General features: G+C 41.6%; 2 protein-coding genes across 39 annotated transcripts in view; one reads left to right on the top strand and one right to left on the bottom strand.

The window, feature by feature from the left end:
- The window catches only part of LOC139358698 (uncharacterized), a 148,603-nt gene that overhangs the window by 85,872 nt on the left and 39,235 nt on the right, over positions 1–23,496 (top strand). For 17 of the 34 annotated variants that reach the window (XR_011613989.1, XR_011613987.1, XR_011613994.1 and 14 more), the window contains 5 exons: positions 4,055–4,956; positions 6,765–6,875; positions 16,604–16,685; positions 17,198–17,309; positions 21,124–21,236. Coding sequence is in view for 11 of the 34 variants with exons in the window: in XM_071080277.1 (XP_070936378.1) it covers positions 6,765–6,807 (43 nt within the window). In the remaining 23 variants the exon portion in view is untranslated. Of the gene's footprint in view, positions 1–4,054; positions 4,957–6,764; positions 6,876–8,374; positions 8,472–15,294; positions 15,462–16,603; positions 16,686–17,197; positions 17,310–21,123; positions 21,237–23,496 lie in introns of those variants that run through there. The other 17 variants (XR_011613999.1, XM_071080280.1, XM_071080283.1 and 14 more) reach the window with 8 other exon arrangements.
- The window catches only part of LOC105464191 (ral-GDS-related protein-like), a 63,636-nt gene that overhangs the window by 24,756 nt on the left and 15,384 nt on the right, over positions 1–23,496 (bottom strand). The window lies entirely within an intron of this gene.

Genomic DNA, 23,496 nt, shown 5'->3' on the forward strand with positions numbered 1-23,496 from the left:
TTCTTTTTTGCAACCTGTGTGGACAGGGTCAAGTTACCCCAAAATATATGCTTATGCCATGTTTTCTCCTTGGAGTGTTTTGCTTTCCAGATTGAATTTAACTTATTTATTTTTCATAGATTTTTGTGTATGGGCGACATGGGGGTGCTATTTCAATCTTGTGCACGTGCACAGTTTTCTCAACTGTTGTGCCTTTGGTGTGCTTTTGAAAAATGTGTGCTCTAAATATAATTTTGGATTGATTACTTGGCTCCCTTATTTTGTCCATTCGGTTGTCTGGTTTTTTTTTTTGTTTTTTTTTGTTTTTTTGAAATGGAGTCTCACTCTGTCACCCAGGCTGGAGTGCAGTGGCGCGATCTCAGCTGACTGCCAGCTCCGCCTCCTGGATTCACACCATTCTCCTGTGAATGAGCCTCATCCTCCCGAGTAACTAGGACTGCACGTGCCCGCTACGATGCCTGACTAATTTTTTTTTATTTTTAGTAGAGATGGGGTTTTACTGTGTTAGCCAGGATGGTCTCAATCTCCTGATCTCGTGATTCGCCCGCCTCAGCCTCCCAAAGTGTGGGGATTACAGGCGTGAGCCACCGCTTCTGGCCCATTTGGTTGTCTTTCTATGTTTATGCCAGTCACTGATTGCTTGGATGACTATAGGTTTTGTTTTATCTATCATCCATGTATCTATCTATCTATCTATCTATAATATATTCTAATCCTTTATATATATATATATATATATATATATTTTTTTTTTTTTTTTTTTTTTTTTTTTTGAGACAGGTTATTGCTCTGTCACCCAGGCTGGTATGCAGCACTGTGATCTTGGCTTATTGCAGCCTTGACCTCCTGGGCTCAAGTGACCCTCCCACCACAGCCTCCCAAGTAGCTGGGACTACAGGTGTGCACCACCATGCCCCACTAATTTTTTTACACTTTTTGTAGAGGTAGGGTTTTGCCATGTTGCCCAGACATCTCTCAAACTCCTGAGTTCAAGTGATCTGCCTGCCTCAGCCTCTCAAAGTGCCATGAGTACTGGTGGGAGCCACTGCGCCTGGGGAAACCCTGTTTAAAAAAATAATAATAATAGACTTTTATTTTGATTAAATTGCAGGTTATTTACATGTGAACATTTGATGACACTGAGGCTTGTGGCCACTGACCCCATTTTCCAGGCAGTGAGCAAAGTGCCAGTCAGTTGCTTCTTCTACCCACACCCCCTTTCTTCCTCCTTTTTTCATCTGATAGTCCCCAGTGTCTATTGTTTGCATCTTTATGTTCGAATGTATTCACTGTTTAACTCCAACTCATAAGTGAGAACATGCAGTGTTTGATTTTCCGTTCTTGCCTTGATTGCTAAACATGATAATCCCCAGGTCTATCCATGCTGCTTAGGACATGATTGTGTGTTCTTCTTATGGCTGCGTAGTATTTTGTGGTGTCTATGCACCACATTAAAAAAAAAAAAAAAAAAGTTGAATCCTCTGTTGCTGGTCACCTAGGATGCTTCCACGTCTTTTTTCTTGTGAATGGCACGGCCATGAATGCACGAGATCTTGTGTCTTTTTGATAGAAGGATTTACTGTCTTTTGGGTAGATACCAAGTAGTGGAATTGCTGGGTCTGGTGGTAGTTCTGTTTTAAGTTCCTTGAGAATCTCCAAACTGGTTTCCACAGTGGAAACCTGTTTCCACGTTCTGCAAGAGTGTAGCAGCGTTCCCTTTTCTTTGCCGCCTTGCCAGCATGTTGTTTTGACTTTGGAAAAATGGCCATTTTGACCAACGTGGGATGTTACCTCATTGTGTTTGCAAGTTGCATTTCACTGATGATTAGTGAGGTCGTGCATTTGTTCATGTCAATTGATCCCTTAAATGTGGTCTTTTTCTTTTTTTCTTTTTTTTTTTTTTTCTGAGACGTCGTCTCATTTTGTTGCCTGGACTGGAGCTGGAGTGCAGTGGCGCAGTCTTGGTTCACTGCAACCTCTGCCTCCTGGTTCAAGTAATACTCCTGCCTCAGCTTCCCGAGTACCTGGGATTACAGGTGAGCACCACCATGCCCAGCTAATTTTTGTATTTTGAGTAGAGACGGGGTTTCGCCATATTGACCAGGCTGGTCTCGAACTCCTGGCCTCAAGTGCTGTGCCTGCCTCAGCCTCTGAAAATGCTGGGATTGCAGGCGTGAGCCACAATGCTCAGCCTGTTTCCTTAAATTTCTTTACAAAAATTTACCCTATGGTAAAGGTGTACCACCAGAGGGTAGAATGAGACACTTTGGTCCATGGGTGCATTATTTAGTGATGAAATCAGGGTATTTAGCGTATCTCTTGCCTCATAGAGTTACTATTCCTTTGAGGTGAAGACATTCAGAATCCTCTTTTCTAGTTTTCTTGAAAAGTACACTCTGATAATGTTAGACCTAGTCACCCTGCTGCTGTGAAATAGAACTACAGGTTTCATTCCTCTCATGGAATATGTAACTTTATACCTGTTTCCAATCCCTGACCGTGCCCCACCTTTGAACCCCAAGCCATGTTAAGAACAGTTATGCTTAACTAGTTCTATGAAATAAGATTTTTAGATTCCGCCTAAGTGAGACAATGTGATGTTTAGTCTTTCTCTGTGTAGTTTATTTCTTGTCTTTTCTTTTTTCCTCTTTTGAGATCGTGTCTGTCTCTGTTTGCTCAAGCTGGAGTGCAGTGGTGCGATCTCGGCTCACTGCATCCTTGACCACCTCCCGAGGCTCAGATGATTCTCCCACCTGGACTTTGCAAGTAGCTGGGACTTTTGAGAAATGTCTCTTCAGGTTCATTGGCCAACTTTGGCTGGGTTACTTGATTTTGCATGTTTCGCTTCTTAGTAGCATTAGTTTCCTGTGCATACCATGTAACAACCTCTTTCAGATAAATGATTCCTCATCTTACCCTGCCTCTATGAAGAATGCCTTCTCATTGTTAATTGGTTCATTGCTCCCTTTACCATGCTGTAGTTCTTGAATTTTCTTTTTCATGTGTTGTTTTCCTTTTGTTAGCAGCAATTTGAGGTCAGGCCAGAAAGAAAACTCACAATTTTTATGCATTTCATTGATTTTTAGTGTATTTTCCATGTATTTCCCAATTGTTTTTTCTTTTTGCAACCTATGAGCATAGATTAAGTTGCCCTGAACTTCCACTCACTCTGTGTTTTCCTGTAGAAGTTTTATGCTTTTGGGTCTTGTGTTTAGGTTTTCATTTATTTTGAGTTGATATTTGTGTATTGTGTAACATAAAGGTCCTATTTCATTCTTTTTCATGTGGATATCCTGTATTTTCAGATTCATTAATTGAACGGACCTCCCCCTCCTCACTGCGTCTTCCAGGTATTCTTTTGAAAAAAAATCTGTTGACTCCATACAGATATATGTTTAGGTTCTGTTATGTCCACATGGTTTCATTGTTAGGCCACTACCATGGTCTTTGGATGTAATTTGAAATCGTAATTTGAATTGGATGTAATTTGAAATTATAATTTGAATTGGATGTAATTTGAAATTGTAATTTGAATTGGATGTAATTTGAAATTATAATTTGAATTGGATGTAATTTGAAATTGAGCAGTGTGAGGCCTTGAAACGAGGTTGTATTTCCCTAGGATTGCTTTGCATGTTCAGAGTCTCTGGTGGTTCCATGTAAATTTTTAGCTGTGTATAGTTACATTTCTTGAAAAGTTTGGTTCATACTGCATGTCCACAATTAGGAGTGCAATGGGGACATTGCAGTACTTGTGTAGCTTGCATAAGGATAAAAGATAAAGTGAAGGAGGTTTCCATGTTTTGTGTGTAGGTTTCCAGTTTTCTCAACGTCATTTACAAAATGGACTAGCCATTCCCCCGTTTTGTTTGGGTTTTTTGTTTGTTTTGATACGGAGTTTTGCTCTTTTGCCCAGGCTAGAGTGAAGTGGTGTGATCTCGGCTCGCTGCAACCTCCGTCTCCTGGATCCAAGCGATTCTCCCACCTCAGCTCCCGAGTAGCTGGGATTACAGGCACATGCAACCGCACTTGCTAATTTTTCTATTTTTATCAGAGACAGAGTTTCACCATGTTGGCCAAGCTGATCCCAAACGCCTGACCTCAACTGGTCTGCCCACCGTGGCCTCCCAAAATGTTGGGATTACAGGCGTGAGCCACTGCGCCTGGCCTTTTGAGACATCTGTTGACTGTAAGTACATTCAGATTTGTCTGTTGGCTGCCTGATACTGTCCAATGGGATATGTTTCTGTTTTTATGCCAGTTGCTTGCTGCCTCAGTAAGTGTAACTTTTCGATGTAATTTGACATTGGGGAGCATGAGGCATTCAAGTGAGTTTCTATTTCTGGAAAGTGCTTTGGATTTTCAGGGTCTTCCATGGTTCTATGTGAATTTTGCCATTGTTCATTTATAGATTTAAAACTGGGTTTGTCATACATGTCCAAAATTAGGGAGTACAGTGGGATTTTTTTTACTTGCGTACTTTGAGGAATGATGAAGTCAGGGTGTTTTGCATATCTATTCCCATGTCTAGTTTTTATTTGTCTATGATGTGAACCTTCAATTTTCCTCTCCTTTCTAGCTCTGTTGAAAGAGATCCTACCATATTGTTACTTGTAGTCACCCTCCTATGGAGTAGATCACCAGCATTAATTCCTCCCCAGAAGTGCAACTTGGTACCTATTACCAATGCCAGCCCATGCTCTGTCCTCCCAACAGCATCTGATAACCACTATTGTACTTTCACTTTCCATTAGATAATTCTTTTTTAGTCTCCTCATGGGTGAGATGATGCAGTGTTTGTCTTTCCCTGCCTCACTGATTCCGTTGAATATAACGTCTTCCAAGTTTATCCGTGTTGCCGCAATGGACGTTCTGTCATCGATGTTTGTTGATGGGGCATATTTCGTTGTATCTGTATGCTGAAGTTCCTTCATCTCTTCATCAGTTGATGGACAGGTAGGTTGATTGCATACCTTGGCTATTGTGTGTAGTGCTTCACTCAACCTGGGAAGGCAGCTGTGGCTTCCGTGCAGTGATTTCACTGTCCATAAGTGTATACCCACTGCTGGAATTGCCAGATGATAGTAGTTTCCTTTTTGATTGTTTGGGAAGCTCCAAAAGGTTTTCATAGTGCCTGTATATTTCTCCCAACAGCGTATGAGAGTGTGTATGCAACTTCCTCCAGGGAATTTGTTTGAAATAATTTGTTTCTTTTAATTGTTCAGATTAGGATGAGTCTCTATCTGAGCGTGCTTTTCATTTACGGTTTAGAGATGACTGGTAATGTTGAGAACTACCTTTTTACATGTTAGTGCATTGCACATTGTCTTTTTAGTAATGTCTGTTCAGTTTGTGTCCCAGTTTTGGCTGGTTTACTTGGTTTTGTGTGTTCTCCTCAGTGGTGTGTTAGTTTCAGATACATGATTCCTTATAATGTCCTTTCTATCTGAAGAATGCCTTCTGAGTGTTGGTTGGTGCATTGATTTCTTTACTGTGCAGTATTTTTTCTTTCTTTTTTTTTTTTTTTAACTGGTTGATTATTAGTTTAGTTCGCAGTGATGATTCTTTGTTTTTTTTTGAGATGGAGTCTCTCTCTGTCACCCAGGCTGGAGTGCGGCTGCCATCTTGGCCCACTGCAAGCTCTGTCTCCCGGTTTCACGCCCTTCTCCTGGCTCACCCTCCCATGTAGCTGGGACTACAGGTGCCTGGCTAACTTTTTTTGTATTTTTAGTAGAGACGGGGTTTCACTGTGTTATTCGAGATTCCCAGGATGCTCTCGATCTCCTGACCTCGTGATCCACCCGACTTTTTGCCTCCCAAAGTACTGGGATTAGAGGTGTGAGCCACCGTGCCCAGCCACACAGTGATTATTCTTGTAAGATACAGTCAATAATAAAAACCAAGATTTTTGACTTCTATTATTGGAAGTGTTTTCCTTTTGTTGTTTTTCAAACTATTTAACATCGATTCAGGTTTTTCGAAACTTAAGCTCACTCTGTTTTCCTGTAGGCATTTTATGCTTTTGAGTCATGTATTTAGGTTTTAATTTGTGAGCCACAGCACCCAGTCTCATTACATCTTGTAGGCGTTTTTTTCAGAAAAAATGTGTTGACTGCGTACAGGTGTGCGTTTAGGTACTGTTATGTCCACAGGTGCATGGTTTCTTTTTATGCCACTGCTGTAGTCTTTGGATAAGTAGATCTTTTACCTGTAATTTGAAGATGAAGAGTGTGAGGCCTCCAATCTAGTTTGTATTTCTTAAGATTGCTTTGCATATTCAGGGTCTTTGGTGGTTCTGTGTGAATTTCTAGCTGTGTATAGTTAACATTTTGTAAAAAATTTAGTTCATACCACATGTCCAGAATTAATGGTGCAGTGGGACATTGTGATAATTGTATACCTTGCATAAGGATAGAATCAAGGAGTTTATTGTGCCTGTGATCACATACATGTCTTATATCTTTGAGGTATGAACATCAGTATTCTCCTTGGTAGCTATTTTGACAAAGACACGACCGTATTGTTAGGCACAGTCGCCCTGCTGTGGAGTAGAATACCAGGATGTATTCCTCTACTTTAAATCTCTAAATACCTATTGCCAATCCTTGCCCGTGTCCTGTCCTCCACCCAGCCTGTGGTGACCACTACTGTGTTTTTACCTTCAGTGAGTTAAATTTTTCAGCTCCCACATAATTGAGAACATGCAGGGTTGACCTTTCTCTTTTCTCTGCTTTTCTGATTTGTTTGAACATAATGTCTTGCAGGTGCAGCCGTGTTGTGGGAAATGAAAAATGCCCTGAATTTTGATGGCTGAAAAGTATTCCATTGTGCCTGTGTCCTGGAGATTCTTCATCCCTTCATCTGTGAACGGACAGGTAGGTTGATTCCATCCTTTGGCTATTGTCAGTAGCGTGTCAAGAAAGAGGGGAAGGAAGCTTTGTCTCCAGCATATGATTTTCATTTGCTTTCCATGGAGAGCCATAGGTGGGATGATGACATTACATGTTAGGCGCATGTTTAATTTGTTCAGGAGCCTTCCACTGTTTTTCCTAGAGTGCATCCTAATTAAAGTTCCACCCAGTAGCATGTGAGATTATCCCTTTCTTTGTCTTGTCACCAACCTTTGCCTTATTTCAAGCACAGTCTTTCTTTTTGGCAATATTCATATCAGTTAGATTGAGATGGTGCCAGAGTGTGGTTTTCATTTACGTGTTTGAGATGAGTTGATCTCAAACAGTGATACTGAGAAACCCATTATTTTACTTGTGTTTGTGTTTGTGTTTTTGTTTTTGTTTTTTGGAGACAGAGTTTCTCTCTTGTTTTCCAGGCTGGAGTGCAATGGCACCATCTCAGCTCACTGCAACCTTTGTCTCCTGTGTTTAAGGGATTCTCCCTCCTTAGCCTCCCGAGTAGCTGGGAGTATAGGTGTGTTCCCCCATACCCGGGTAATATTTGTATTTTTAGTAGAGACAAGGGTTTCACCATGTTGGCCACGCTGATCTCAAATCCCTGACCTCAGGTGATCTGCCCTTGGCTATTGTGAATAGTGCTTCACTCCACCTGGGAAGGCAGCTATGACTTCCATATAGTGATTTCCCTGTCCAAAAGTACATACCCACTGTTGGAATTGCTAGATGAAGTGGTAGCTAGCTTTGTGATTGTTTGGGAAGCTCCAAGTGGTTTTCGTAGTACCTATGGTAATGGTGATTTCTCTCAACAGTGTGGAAGAGTATCTGTGTATGCAGGTTTCCCTGGGGCATTCGTTTGAAATAATTGGTTTTTATTTTTTGTTAGAGTGAGTTCGTATCTGAGTGTGATTATCATTTACAGTTTAGAGATGACTAGCAATATTGAGAACCACCTTTTTTTTCCTGTTAGTGAATTGCATATTGCCTTTTCAGTAATGTCTGTTCAGGTTTGTTGCCCAGTTATAGCTGGGTTACTTGGTTTTGGGTGTTTTGCTCCTCAGTGGGGTGTTCGTTCCTCCCAGATGTCAGATAACAACCGCTTTTAGATATATGATTCCTCATAATATCCTTTCTGTCTGAAGAATGCCTTCTGAGTGTTGGTTAGTGCATTGTTTTCTTTTCTGTGCAGAGCTTATTCAGGTTGTTTTGTGTTTTTATTTCTTGATTATTTTAGTTGTGGTTTTTATTTTTGTTTTTCCTTTTTTTTTTTTTTCCTACCTTTAAAATTTATTATGATGGCGGGTGTCTTCAATATTGTTTCATATATTTTGTAGAAAAAAAAATCAAATGTTTGTTTTTATGATGAACTGTTTTTAAACCTTTTAGTTATTTTTTTTATTTTTTTATTTTTTATTTTTTAATTTATTTTTTATTATTATTATACTTTAAGTTCTAGGGTATATGTGCATAACGTGCAGGTTTGTTACATATGTATACTTGTGCCATGTTGCTGTGCTGCACCCATCAACTCGTCAGCACCCATCCACTCGTCATTTACATCAGGTATAACTCCCAATGCAATCCCTCCCCCCTCCCCCCCTCCCCATGATAGGCCCCGGTGTGTGATGTATCCCTTCCCGAGTCCAAGTGATCTCATTGTTCAGTTCCCACCTATGAGTGAGAACATGCGGTGTTTGGTTTTCTGTTCTTGTGATAGTTTGCTAAGAATGATGGTTTCCAGCTGCATCCATGTCCCTACAAAGGACACAAACTCATCCTTTTTTATGGCTGCATAGTATTCCATGGTGTATATGTGCCACATTTTCTTAATCCAGTCTGTCACTGATGGACATTTGGGTTGATTCCAAGTCTTTGCTATTGTGAATAGTGCTGCAATAAACATACGTGTGCGTGTGTCTTTATAGCAGCATGATTAATAATTCTTTGGGTATATACCCAGTAATAGGATGGCTGGGTCATATGGTACATCTAGTTCTAGTTCCTTGAGGAATCGCCATACTGTTTTCCATAATGATTGAACTAGTTTACAGTCCCACCAACAGTGTAAAAGTGTTCCTATTTCTCCACATCCTCTCCAGCACCTGTTGTTTCCTGACTTTTTAATGATCGCCATTCTAACTGGTGTGAGATGGTATCTCATTGTGGTTTTGATTTGCATTTCTCTGATGGCCAGTGATGATGAGCATTTTTTCATGTGTCTGTTGGCTGTATGAATGTCTTCCTTTGAGAAATGTCTGTTCATATCCTTTGCCCACTTTTTGATGGGGTTGTTTGTTTTTTTCTTGTAAATTTGTTTGAGTTCTTTGTAGGTTCTGGATATTAGCCCTTTGTCAGATGAGTAGATTGCAAAAATGTTCTCCCATTCTGTAGGTTGCCTGTTCACTCTGATGGTAGTTTCTTTTGCTGTACAGAAGCTCTTTAGTTTAATGAGATCCTATTTGTCAATTTTGACTTTTGCTGCCGTTGCTTTTGGTGTTTTAGACATGAAGTCTTTGCCCATGCCTATGTCCTGAATGGTACTACCTAGGTTTTCCTCTAGGGTTTTTATGGTATTAGGTCTCACATTTAAGTCTGTAATCCATCTTGAATTAATTTTCGTATAAGGAGTAAGGAAAGGATCCAGTTTCAGCTTTCTACTTATGGCTAGCCAATTTTCCCAGCACCATTTATTAAATAGGGAATCCTTTCCCCATTTCTTGTTTCTCTCAGGTTTGTGAAAGATCAGATGGCTGTAGATGTGTGGTATTATTTCTGAGGACTCTGTTCTGTTCCATTGGTCTATATCTCTGTTTTGGTACCAGTACCATGCTGTTTTGGTTACTGTAGCCTTGTAGTATAGTTTGAAGTCAGGTAGCATGATGCCTCCAGCTTTGTTCTTTTGACTTAGGATTGTCTTGGAGATGTGGGCTCTTTTTTGATTCCATATGAACTTTAAAGCAGTTTTTTCCAATTCTGTGAAGAAACTCATTGGTAGCTTGATGGGGATGGCATTGAATCTATAAATAACCTTGGGCAGTATGGCCATTTTCACGATATTGATTCTTCCTATCCATGAGCATGGTATGTTCTTCCATTTATTTGTGTCCCCTTTGATTTCACTGAGCAGTGGTTTGTAGTTCTCCTTGAAGAGGTCCTTTACATCCCTTGTAAGTTGGATTCCTAGGTATTTTATTCTCTTTGAAGCAATTGTGAATGGAAGTTCATTCATGATCTGGCTCTCTGTTTGTCTGTTACTGGTGTATAAGAATGCTTGTGATTTTTGCACATTAATTTTGTATCCTGAGACTTTGCTGAAGTTGCTTATCAGCTTAAGGAGATTTTGGGCTGAGACAATGGGGTTTTCTAAATATACAATCATGTCATCTGCAAACAGGGACAATTTGACTTCTTCTTTTCCTAACTGAATACCCTTGATTTCTTTCTCTTGCCTGATTGCCCTAGCCAGAACTTCCAACACTATGTTGAATAGGAGTGGTGAGAGAGGGCATCCCTGTCTTGTGCCAGTTTTCAAAGGGAATTTTTCCAGTTTTTGCCCATTCAGTATGATATTGGCTGTGGGTTTGTCATAAATAGCTCTTATTATTTTGAGGTACGTTCCATCAATACCGAATTTATTGAGCGTTTTTAGCATGAAGGGCTGTTGAATTTTGTCAAAAGCCTTTTCTGCATCTATTGAGATAATCGTGTGGTTCTTGTCTTTGGTTCTGTTTATATGCTGGATTATGTTTATTGATTTGCGAATGTTGAACCAGCCTTGCATCCCAGGGATGAAGCCCACTTGATCATGGCGGATAAGCTTTTTGATGTGTTGCTGAATCCGGTTTGCCAGTATTTTATTGAGGATTTTTGCATCGATGTTCATCAGGGATATTGGTCTAAAATTCTCTTTTTTTGTTGTGTCTCTGCCAGGCTTTGGTATCAGGATGATGTTGGCCTCATAAAATGAGTTAGGGAGGATTTCCTCTTTTTCTATTGACTGGAATAGTTTCAGAAGGAATGGTACCAGCTCCTCCTTGTACCTCTGGTAGAATTCAGCTGTGAATCCATCTGGTCCTGGACTTTTTTTGGTTGGTAGGCTATTAATTATTGCCTCAATTTCAGAGCCTGCTATTGGTCTATTCAGGGATTCAACTTCTTCCTGGTTTAGTCTTGGAAGAGTGTAAGTGTCCAGGAAATTATCCATTTCTTCTAGGTTTTCTAGTTTATTTGCGTAGAGGTGTTTATAGTATTCTCTGATGGTAGTTTGTATTTCTGTGGGGTCGGTGATGATATCCCCTTTATCATTTTTTATTGCGTCTATTTGATTCTTCTCTCTTCTTCTTTATTAGTCTTGCTAGCAGTCTGTCAATTTTGTTGATCTTTTCAAAAAACCAACTCCTGGATTCATTGATTTTTTTGGAGGGTTTTTTGTGTCTCTATCTCCTTCAGTTCTGCTCTGATCTTCGTTATTTCTTGCCTTCTGCTAGCTTTCGAATGTGTTTGCTCTTGCTTCTCTAGTTCTTTTAATTGCGATGTTAGAGTGTCAATTTTAGATCTTTCCTGCTTTCTCTTGTGGGCATTTAGTGCTATAAATTTCCCTCTACACACTGCTTTAAATGTGTCCCAGAGATTCTGGTATGTTGTATCTTTGTTCTCATTGGTTTCAAAGAACATCTTTATTTCTGCCTTCATTTCGTTATGTACCCAGTAGTCATTCAGGAGCAGGTTGTTCAGTTTCCATGTAGTTGAGCGGTTTTGATTGAGTTTCTTAGTCCTGAGTTCTAGTTTGATTGCACTGTGGTCTGAGAGACAGTTTGTTATAATTTCTGTTCTTGTACATTTGCTGAGGAGTGCTTTACTTCCAATTACGTGGTCGATTTTGGAATAAGTGTGATGTGGTGCTGAGAAGAATGTATATTCTGTTGATTTGGGGTGGAGAGTTCTATAGATGTCTATTAGGTCTGCTTGCTGCAGAGATGAGTTCAATTCCTGGATATCCTTGTTAACTTTCTGTCTCGTTGATCTGTCTAATGTTGACAGTGGAGTGTTGAAGTCTCCCATTGTTATTGTATGGGAGTCTAAGTCTCTTTGTAAGTCTCTAAGGACTTGTTTTATGAATCTGGGTGCTCCTGTATTGGGTGCATATATATTTAGGATAGTTAGCTCTTCCTGTTGAATTGATCCCTTTACCATTATGTAATGGCATTCTTTGTCTCTTTTGATCTTTGATGATTTAAAGTCTATTTTATCAGAGACTAGTATTGCAACCCCCACTTTTTTTTGTTCTCCATTTGCTTGGTAAATCTTCCTCCATCCCTTTATTTTGAGCCTATATATGTCTCTGCATGTGAGATGGGTCTCCTGAATACAGCAGACTGATGGGTCTTGACTCTTTATCCAGTTTGCCAGTCTGTGTCTTTTAATTGGAGCATTTAGTCCATTTACATTTAAGGTTAATATTGTTATGTGTGAACTTGATCCTGCCATTATGATATTAACTGGTTATTTTGCTCGTTAGTTGATGCAGTTTCTTCCTAGCCTCGATAGTCTTTACATTTTGGCATGTTTTCGCAATGGCTGGTACCGGTTGTTCCTTTCCATGTTTAGTGCTTCCTTCAGGGTCTCTTGTAAGGCAGGCCTAGTGGTGACAGAATCTCTAAGCATTTGCTTATCTGTAAAGGATTTTATTTCTCCTTCACTGATGAAACTTAGTTTGGCTGGATATGAAATTCTGGGTTTAAAATTCTTTTCTTTAAGAATGTTGAATATTGGCCCCCACTCTCTTCTGGCTTGTAGAGTTTCTGCCGAGAGATCTGCTGTTAGTCTGATGGGCTTCCCTTTGTGGGTAACCTGACCTTTCTCTCTGGCTGCCCTTAAGATTTTTTCCTTCATTTCAGCTTTGGTGAATCTGGCAATTATGTGTCTTGGAGTTGCTCTTCTCAAGGAGTTTCTTTGTGGCATTCTCTGTATTTCCTGGATTTGAATGTTGGCCTGCCCTTCTAGGTTGGGGAAGTTCTGGATGATATCCTGAAGAGTGTTTTCCAACTTGGTTCCATTTTCCCCCTCACTTTCAGGCACCCCAATCAGACGTAGATTTGGTCTTTTTACATAATCCCATACTTCTTGCAGGCTTTGTTCATTTCTTTTTCTTCTTTTTTCTTTTGGTTTCTCTTCTCGCTTCATTTCGTTCATTTGATCCTCAATCGCTGATACTCTTTCTTCCAGTTGATCGAGTCGGTTACTGAAGCTTGTGCATTTGTCACGTATTTCTCGTGTCATGGTTTTCATCTCTTTCATTTCGTTTATGACCTTCTCTGCATTAATTACTCTACCATCAATTCTTCCACTTTTTTTTCAAGATTTTTAGTTTCTTTGCACTGGGTATGTAATTCCTCCTTTAGCTCTGAGAAGTTTGATGGACTGAAGCCGCCTTCTCTCATCTCGTCAAAGTCATTCTCCATCAAGCTTTGATCCGTTTCTGGCGATGAGCTGCGCTCCTTTGCCGGGGGAGATGCGCTCTTATTTTTTGAATTTCCAGCTTTTCTGCCCTGCTTTTTCCCCATCTTTGTGGTTTTATCTGCCTCTGGTCTTTGATGATGATGGTGATGTACTGATGGGGTTTTGGTGTAGGTGTCCTTCCTGTTTGATAGTTTTCCTTCTAACAGTCAGGACCCTCAGCTGTAGGTCTGTTGGAGATTGCTTGAGGTCCACTCCAGACCGTCTTTGCCTGGGTGTCAGCAGCAGAGGCTGCAGAAGATAGAATATTGCTGAACAGCGAGTGTACCTGTCTGATTCTTGCTTTGGAGGCTTCCTCTCAGGGGTGTACTCCACCCTGTGAGGTGTAGGGTGTCAGACTGCCCCTAGTGGGGGATGTCTCCCAGTTAGGCTACTCAGGGGTCAGGGACCCACTTGAGCAGGCAGTCTGTCCCTTCTCAGATCTCAACCTCCGTGTTGGGAGATCCACTGCTCTCTTCAAAGCTGTCAGACAGAGTCGTTTGCATCTGCAGAGGTTTCTGCTGCTTTTGTTGTTTACTGTGCCCTGTCTACAGAGACAGGCAGGTTTCCTTGAGCTGCTGTGAGCTCCACCCAGTTCGAGCTTCCCAGTGGCTTTGTTTACCTACTTAAGCCTCAGCAATGGCGGGCGCCCCTCCCCCAGCCTCGCTGCTGCCTTGCCGCGAGATCGCAGACTTGCTGTGCTAGCAATGAGGGAGGCTCCGTGGGTGTGGGACCCTCCCGGCCAGGTGTGGGATATAATCTCCTGGTGTGCCTGTTTGCTTAAAGCGCAGTATTGGGGTGGGAGTTACCCAATTTTCCAGGTGTTGTGTGTCTCAGTTCCCCTGGCTAGGAAAAGGGATTCCCTTTCCCCTTGCGCTTCCCAGGTGAGGCGATGCCTCACCCTTCTTCAGCTCTCACTGGTCGGGCTGCAGCAGCTGACCAGCACCGATTGTCTGGCACTCCCTAGTGAGATGAACCCAGTACCTCAGTTGAAAATGCAGAAATCACCGGTCTTCTGTGTTGCTCGCACTGGGAGTTGGAGACTGGAGCTGTTCCTATTCAGCCATCTTGCTCTGCCCCCCCCTTTTTTTGTTTTTTTTTTTTGAGACAAAGTCTTGCTCTGTTGCCCAGGCTGGAGTAGGGTGTCACGATCTTTGCTCCCTGCAACCTCCACCTTCTGGGTTCAAGCAATTCTGTTGTCTCAGCCTCCTGAGTAGCTGGGACTGCAGGTGTGCACCACTACTCCCAGCTAATTTTTAGTAGGGACAGGGTTTTACCATGTTGGCTAGGTTAGTCTCCAAATCCTGACCTCAAGTGATCTGCCTGCCTCGGCCTCCCAAAGTCCTGGCTTTACAGTCGTGAGCCACCGTGCCCGGCTAGCAGTGACTGTTTTTGTAAGATAAGGTCAATAACAAAAAGTAGAATTTTTGACTTCTGTTGTTGGAAGTGGTTTTTTTTCTGTATGTCTTTTTTTCTGTTTGCTTTTACATCCTGTGAGCTTAGATTCAGGTTTTCCTAAACTTAAGCTCACTCTGTGTTTTCCTGTAACAGTTTTATGCTTTTAGGTCTTGTGTTTAGGGTTTAATGTATTTTGAGTTTCTGTTTGTGTATTGTATAACATCAAGGTCTTATTTCATCCTTTTGTATGTGACTATCCAGTCATTTCAGACTGCTCAATTGAAGACTGGTGATTCCTCATCTCATCTTTTTTCCCTTTGAGACGCAGTCCTGCTCCTGCTGTCACCCAGACTGGAGTGCAGTGGTGAGATCTCAGCTCTCTACAACATCTGCATCCTTGCTTCAAGAGATTCTCTTGCCTCATCTTCCCAAGTGTCTGGGATTGCTGGTGTGCACCACCACACCTGACTACTATTTTTTGTATTTTTACTAGAGATGGAATTTCACCATTTTGGCCAGGCTGCTCTGAAACTCCTGACCTCAAGTGATCTGCTCGACTGAGTCTCTGAAAGCTCTGGGAGTACAGGTGTGAGCCACAGCACCCGGCCTCATTACATCTTCTAGGCGTTCCTTTGAAGAAAATGTGTTGACTGCATACAGGTGTGCATTTAGGTTCTCTTATGTACCTAGGTTCATGGATTCATTTTTATGCCACTACTGTAGTCTTTGAATGAGTGGAGGTTTTACATGTATTTTGAAATTGGGGGTGTGCAGCCTCCAATTGAGTTTGTATTCCCTAGGATTGCTTTGTATATTCAGGTTCTTTGGGTCTTTGGTGATTCCATGTGAATGTCTAGCCGTGTATCATTAACATTCCATTAAACGTTTGTTTCATACTTTATGTCCAGAATTAGGGGTGCATTGGGACATTGTGATACTTTGTATAGCTTGAGTATGGAGAAAATCAGGGAGTTTCCCATGCTTGTGACCACGTATAGGTTTGATAGCTTCGATATGTGAACATTCAGTATCCTCCTTGGTAGCTCTTTTGAAAATGGCACGACCATGTTGTTAAGTCTTGTCGCCCTGCTTTGGACTGGAATACCAGAATGTATTCCTCTCCTGTAACTTTCTGTGTACCTATTGCCAATCCTTGATGTCCTCTCCTCCAGCTAGGCTGTGGTGACCATTGATATATTTTCACCTTCAGTAAGTTAAATTTTTCTGCTCCCACATGAGTGAGAACATGCAGGCTTGATCTTTGTCTGCCTTTCTGATTTGATTGAGCAGAATATCTCCAGGTGCAGCCATGTTGCTGGAAATGATAGGATTCCAGGATTTTTGATGGCCCAAAAGTATTCCATTGTGTCTGTGTACTAGAGATTCTTCATCCCTTCATCTGTAGATGGACCGGGAGACTGATTTCTTATCTTGGCTTTTGTGCATAGAGCTGAATTCCACCTGGGATGACAGATAATCTCTTCCATGACCTGATCCTGTGCTCTGTGTATATACCTGGTAATAGAATTGCTAGATAAAATGGTAGTTGTAGTTTTCCGATTTCAAGGAACATCCAAGTGGTTTCTTTAGTGTGCATACTAGTTTACCATATCCCACCAGCTGTGGAGACAAGTTCCTCCTCTGAAAATCTATGATTTTTTTGTCTTTTAATATTTTTCAATTTTTTTCTTATAGCATCCATTGCATGTAGAGTGAGATGGAATCTGAGTGTGTGTTTGATTTTTGTGTGTGTGTAAATGGTACTTGATAAGTTATTGTGAATTTGTTTTTAATTTATGTAGGACTGGGCAGAGGACCTGAAGACATGAGATTTATGCACAGGTCAAAGAGAAGATTCCCACCATTGCTGATGCACACAAAAGCGTAAGTGAAAAACACACTCAGATTTCATCTCACTCTGGTTAGAAGGAATACTACCAACATTTGATGGCAGTTTGTTTCTATAGAGTGTACATTATACCCACACACACACAATCCAAGGTGCAAAGGACATTTTGAGATATCTATATGTAGCATCATGATGAAATCACCGTATCTGGCGTGTCTGTGATCTTCCATCATTATTTTTTCTCTGTTGAGAGAATACTCAGAACCGTATTTTCCAGCTGATTTTCAAAAATTTTTCTAGATTCTGTTGACCCTAGTCACCTAGTCACCCTGCTGTGCAGTAGAACACCAGAATGGATTCCTCGTATCTGAGCGTCACTCTATACCCGATACCCTGCCCAGGCTTCCTGCTCTCCCCAGCCTCTAGTAACCCCTACTGGAAGTTCTGCTTCTAAAAGGCAGTGTTTTTTGGATTCCGTATGCCTGATGTCATGCAGTGTGGGTCTCTCCCTGGCAGACTCGTTTCATTTCACCTAATTGTCTTCCAGGTTTCTCCAAGTGATTGCAGATGACATGATTTCCTGAAGTGTTACAGCTGAAGTGTGTTTCCTTGTGTACATGTACTGTGGTTCCTTTATCCCTTCATCTGTGGATAGACAGGTAGGTTGATTCCACATCTTGGCTATTGTGACTAGGGCTTCAGGACACATGAAAAGGCAGATAACACAGGGATTTCATTGTCTCTAAATGTGTACCCAGTTGTGGGATTGTTACACAACTGGAGTGGCAGTTGTACTTCCACCTTCTTTTTTTTTTTGTTTGTTTTTTAAAGATGGAGTCTTACTCTTGTCACCTAAGCTGGAGTCCTGTGGCGCGATTTCAGCTCAATGCAAGCTCCGCTTCCTGCGTTCAAGCGATTCTCCCGCTTCAGCCTCCCGAGTGGCTGGGAATACAGGCACCTACCACCACGCCTAGCCAATATTTGTATTTTTAGTACAGATGGGATTTCACCATATTGGTGAGGCTGGTCTCGAACTCCTGACCTCAGGTGATCCACCTTTCTCGGCCTCCCAAAGTGCTGAGATGACAGGTGTGAGCCACTGTGACCGGCCTACCTTTTGCTTTTTTAAGGAACTTCCAAAAGTTTTTGTAGTGTGTACAGTGATTTTCATTGCATAAAGAATGTAGAAGATTTTTTTTTTCTGCAAGTCTTTTGAGTTTTGTCTTTTGTAATACTCATTCTAGGTGGAATTAGATGGTAACTGAGTATGGTTTTGATTCACGTTTTTGTGAGGATTAGTGATATTGAGGAACTGTCACCTGTGAGTCAATTTCCTGCCTTCTTTTCACTCAGGTCTATTTAGATCCTTTTACCTTGGATATTTGTTGTTGTTTTGTTTTTCACTTAGTCATATCAGTTTATTGTATGTGTTAGATAACAACCTCTTTCAGGGTTAGGATTTTTTATCGTTTCTCCCAGTCTTTAGGGTTCCTTTTTTTTGTTTCACTGTTTCCTTTTCCCTGTAGAATTTGTAAAGTGTCCCTAGTCTCATATGGTTATAGTTGTGTATGTTAGCAGTGATTTTTGTGTTCAACACCGTGCTTCCACGAAACACACACACACACACACGGAGCCAAGCCTTGCATTGTCTATGGATGTAGTTTCCCTACTTTTGGTTTTTTTTTTTTTTAGTGTTATGATGCTTTTTTACCTTTTGCAGCCTGTTTGCATAGATACAGGGTTTCCTAAAATATATACCCACTCTGTTTTCTTATAGGACCTTTACAGTTTCAAGATTGAGTTTAGGTCTTTAATTCATTTTGTGTTGATTTTGTGTATCGTGCATTGTAAGGGTCGTATTTCAGTGTTTTTCCTGTGGATATTCAGTTTTCTCAAAATCGATAATTGAACCAGACTCTCCCTTTCACGTTATATCTTTTTGGGGTTTTGGAAAATGTGTTCCCCACATATCATGTTGGATAGAGTATTTGTCTGCCTCATTGTATCACTTAGGTTCTTGTTTTGTGTTTGTGACAGTCATGGATTGTTTGGATAACTACAGATTGTTTTTTCATGCGTTATTTTCTTTGGTTCCAACCTTGGATTTTTCTTTTTTTTTTGTTTTTGGAGGCGGAGTCTTGCTCTGTCGCCTGGGCTGGACTGCAGTGGCCGGATCTCAGCTCACTGCAAACTCCACCTCCCGGGTTTATGCCATTCTCCTGCCTCAGCCTCCCGAGTAGCTGGGACTACGGGCGCCCGCCACCTCGCCCGGCTAGTTTTTTGTATTTTTTAGTAGAGACAGGGTTTCACCGGGTTAGCCAGAATGGTCTCGATCTCCTGACCTCGTGATCCGCCCATCTCGGCCTCCCAAAGTGCTGCGATTACAGGCTTGAGCCACTGCGCCCGGCCAGATTTTTCTTTTAATGCTTTCTACTCTTATTATAGTTTAAAAGGTATATATACAAGGTAGTTACATCTGTTGATTGCATGACATTGAAACTTGGGGTCCCAAGAACCCCATAACCCAGGCAGTGAGCAGACGGCCCACAGGGTGGGTCTTCAGCACATACTCCCTCTCTGTTTTTTTATTGTTCTGGTGGTCATTCCAGGTGTCTGTTGTTCTCTCTTTTATGTTTGAGTCCATTCAAAGTTTAGCTCCCGTTTATAAGTGAGAACATGTGGCATTTCGTTTTCTGTTTGGGTCTTAGTTCACTTACGACAGTGGCCTGCAGTTTCCACCTTCTGTTCTCAGGTGATTCTCCCATCTGAGCCTCCAGATTAGATAGGACTACAGGTGCCCACCACCACATCCTGCTAACTTTTTTATTATTGTAGAGATGGGATTTCACTATTTTGCCCAGTCTGGTCTCAAATTCTGCACTGAAGCGATCCACCTGCCTCGGCTTCCCAAAGTGCTAGAATTACAGGTGTGAGCCACTGTGCCGGTCTCTCATGCACTGTTGATGGCTAGGTAGATTCCATGTCTTTGACATTGTGGATAATACTGCCATGAACATATGAGTGTCTGTGTCTTTCGGATAGAAGGATTGATTTTCCTTTGGGTAGATGCACACGAGAGGGCTTTCTGGGTGAGATGGTAGTTCTGTTTTCAGCTCTTTGAGAAATCCCCGATCTGCTTTCAATGGTGTCTGTACTAGTTTTAATCCCCTCCCCTCCCTGAAAGCGTACCAGCGTTTCATTTCCTTGGCTGCCTCGCCAGCATGTGTTCCTTGTCTGTGTAGTCCTCACCATTGTGACCTCCGTGGGATTACAACGTCTTGTAATGTTTTTGATTGGCAGCTCTCTGGTAGTGAGTTTGAGCGTGTTTTCCTATTTGTTGGTTGCTTGTACATTGAGTTTTGCGAAGTGTGTGTTCACATTTCTTGCCCGTTTATTAATGGGATATTCCCTTCTTGACTTGTTGAAGGGCCTTGTAGATTCTGAATATTAGATGTTGTTCAGATGCACAGTTTGGGACCTTGTTCTCCCAGTCTGTACACTGTACTCTGTTGGTAGTTTCTTTTGCTGTGCAGCAGCTCATTCAGGTATTCGGTCTGACTTGTCAATTTCTGTTTTTGTTGCCATTACTCTTCAGGACTTAGCCATCTAAATTCTTTGCCAAAGCCTATGTGGAGAAGGATATTTCACAAGTTTTCTCATTAGATTTTAATAGTTTGAGTTTTTCCATTTAAATCTTCCATTCATCTTGAGTTCCTGTTTGTGTCTGGTGAGAGGTAGCAGTGTTATTCTTCTGCACATGGCTAGCCACTTATTTCAGCACTGTTGATTGAATAGGGTGTCCTTTTGCCTTTGCTTACTTTGGTGGATTCTGTGTTAGATCAGATAGTTTTCAGCGTGTGGTTTTACTTCTTGGTCCTCCCTTGTGTTCCACTGCTCTGTGTGGAAGCAGGTCCCTAGCTTTTCTGTGAAATTTGAAATCAGGAAGTATGATGTGTCCGATGTAGTCTGGGTGTCTCAGGATTGCAGAGGATGAAACTCAGGGCGCTTCATGGTCCCACATGAATATTAGCATCACCTGTTTCTATTTCTTGTAACAAATGTGTTGCATAGTAAAGGAACAATACAATGAGAGGGTAGAGTGGGGCATTACGGTCCATGCATACATTGTGGAATGATGAAATTGGGGTCCTTAGTTTTCTGTTACCTTTTCCCGTTGTTTATTCTTTTACGGTGAGAACCTTCAGTATTCTCCTGTCAAGCTGCTTTGAAAGTGATGTGCCGATACAGTTAACCCTGGTCACCCTGCACTGGAATAGAGAAACAGACGTTTCTTCCTCTCATTTTCCCAGTTACAGTCCCTGCCCATTACCCCTCTTTTCCCCCAGTCTCTGCAAACTAATATTGTGCTCGCCAGGTCTTTGAGATAGAGTTTCTCAGATTCTGCATGTGTGAGATGACTCAAGGTTTGTTTCTCTCCCCCTCACTCATTTAATTTACCATCATCTCCTCCAGGTGCAACCGTGTGGTTCCCCACGATAGGATTTCATTGTGGTTTTCTGTCTGAAGAGTATCCCAGGGTGTACATGTGGAGCAGCTTCTTTATCCCTTCGTCTGTGGATTAGCAGGTAGGTTGATGCTTACACTGACTCTTGGGAACAGTGCTGGAATCCACATAGGTGGGTAGATCTGTCTTTAGTGTCCTGATTTCAATGGCTTTGAGTGTATTCCTAGTAGTAGAATTGATGGTTGAAATGGTAGCTGGAGTCTTTTAAGGTTTGGAGGAACCTCCAAGTGGTTTCTGTAGCGTGTGTGCTAGTTTACCTTCTCACGAACTATGGAAGAGTGTCTCTCTCTCTCTCTCTCTCTGGAAATACACCAACATTTCCCTTCTTTCGATTTTTTTTTTCTCTTTATTTTAGTACTCATTCCAGTTAGAATGAGATGGTATCTAAGTGTGGTTTTGATTTACATTTTGCTTGTGGTTAGTGATGTTTGCCAAGTTATTGTGAACTTGTTTCAATTTGACATGTAAGACTGGGCAATGGACCTGAAGACCTGAGATGGATGCATAGGTAAAAGATTCTGACTTAACATTACTGATCCTCACGAGAAGTCAATCAAAACCACACTCAGAAAGCATCTCTCTCTGGTGAGAATGAATGTTACCAAAATGGGACAACAGTTTCATTGCTATAGAGTATGTGTATATAACCAGCGGGTGGAAGGGACAATTTGGTCTGTGTAAACGTAGCATCATAATGAAGTCGCAGTGTCTGGCACCTCTGTGAGCTCCAGACTTATGATTTCTCTGTAGAGAGAATATTCACAACTGACCTTTGTAGCTGTTTTGAAAATTGTGGTTTTCTGTTCTTGCCTTTTGGCATAATGGCCTACGGCTCTGTCCAGGTTTCTGGTAAGGGCATGGATTTGTTTTTATGGCTGTGTAGTGTTCTGTGGTGTGTATGTACCACATTTCCTTTCTCTGATCCACTGCTGATGGGCACCAAGGCTGATTCCATATCTTCACCATTGTGAGTAGTACTGCCGTGAACATGCGAGTGCATGTGTGTTTTCGATGGAAGGATTTTCCTTTGGGTAGATCCTTAGGAGTGTGAGTCCAGTGCTGGATGGTAGTTCTCTCTTAATTTCTTTGAGAAATGTCCACACTGCTCTCCAGGGTGTCTGAACTAGTTTGCATTTCCCCCTACAGTGGACCTGCATTTCTTTGCTCATCTGCCCCACCAGCCTCTGTTGTTGTGGACTGTGTGTCATAATTGCCATTCTGACCAGTGTGAGATGGTATCTCAGTATGTTTCTGATTTGCATTTCTCTGATAATTAGTGAGATCCAGCATGTTTTCATTCTCATTGGTTTCTGGTACACCTTCTTTTAAGTGTGTGTTCATGTCCCTTGCCCATTTATAAGTTGGATTGTTTTTCCTGGTTTTATTTGTTTAAGGTCTTTACGATAAATCCTGGATATTAGACGTTTTTCAGATGCATAGTTGGGGAATATGTTCCCTCATTCTATAGGCTGTGTGTTGGCTCTGTGGTTGTTTCTTATGCAGCAGCTCTTTTGTGTATTAGGTCCCACTTATCAGTAATTGCTTTTTTTGCCATTGCTTTTGGGGACTTGACATATAAATGCTTTGCCAAAGCCTCCGTCGAGAAGGGTATTTACTAGATTCTCGTGCAGGATTTTTTTATAGTTTCAGGTCTTGGATTTTTATGTGTTTATGTATTTATTTACAGAGCAAGTCTCGCTGTGTCATACAGGCTGGAATGCAATGGAGCAATCTTGGCTCACTGCACCCTCCACCTTCCAGGTTCAAGTGATTCTTCTGCCCCAGTCTCCCGAGTAGGTGGGAGTACAGGCACGCACCACCATGCCTGGCTAAGTTTTGCTTTTTTAGTAGAGACAGGGTTTCACCATGTCGGCCAGGCTGGTCTCAAACTCCCCGACCTCAAGTCATCTGCTCGCTTTGGCCTCCCAGAGTGCTTGGATTCAAGGCATGAGCCACTGCGCCCAGCCCAGGATTTTGCATTTCAATCTTTGATTCAATTTGAGTTGCTTTCTGTACATGGTGAGACACGGGCCCAGTGTTATTTCTTCTGCATCTAGGTAGCCACTGATCCCAACACCACTTAGTGGTAGGGAGTCCTTTCTCCATTGCTTATTTTTGTTGATTTTTTTTTCAAGTATGATGATTTCAGGTGTGCAGGTTTTATCTGGGTCTTCTAATCTGTTCCACTGTTCTGTGGAAGCGGGCGCTCAGCTTTTTAGTGAAAATGCCAACCCATTACATTGTCTATGGGTGTTTTCTTAAGAGTGCTTCCTTTGTTTCAATTTTTAAAAAACACATTTAGCAGCCTATGTGCATGGATT

The sequence above is a fragment of the Macaca nemestrina genome, chromosome 15 (genome assembly GCF_043159975.1).
Source record: "Macaca nemestrina isolate mMacNem1 chromosome 15, mMacNem.hap1, whole genome shotgun sequence".
Classification (NCBI taxonomy): Eukaryota; Metazoa; Chordata; class Mammalia; order Primates; family Cercopithecidae; genus Macaca; species Macaca nemestrina.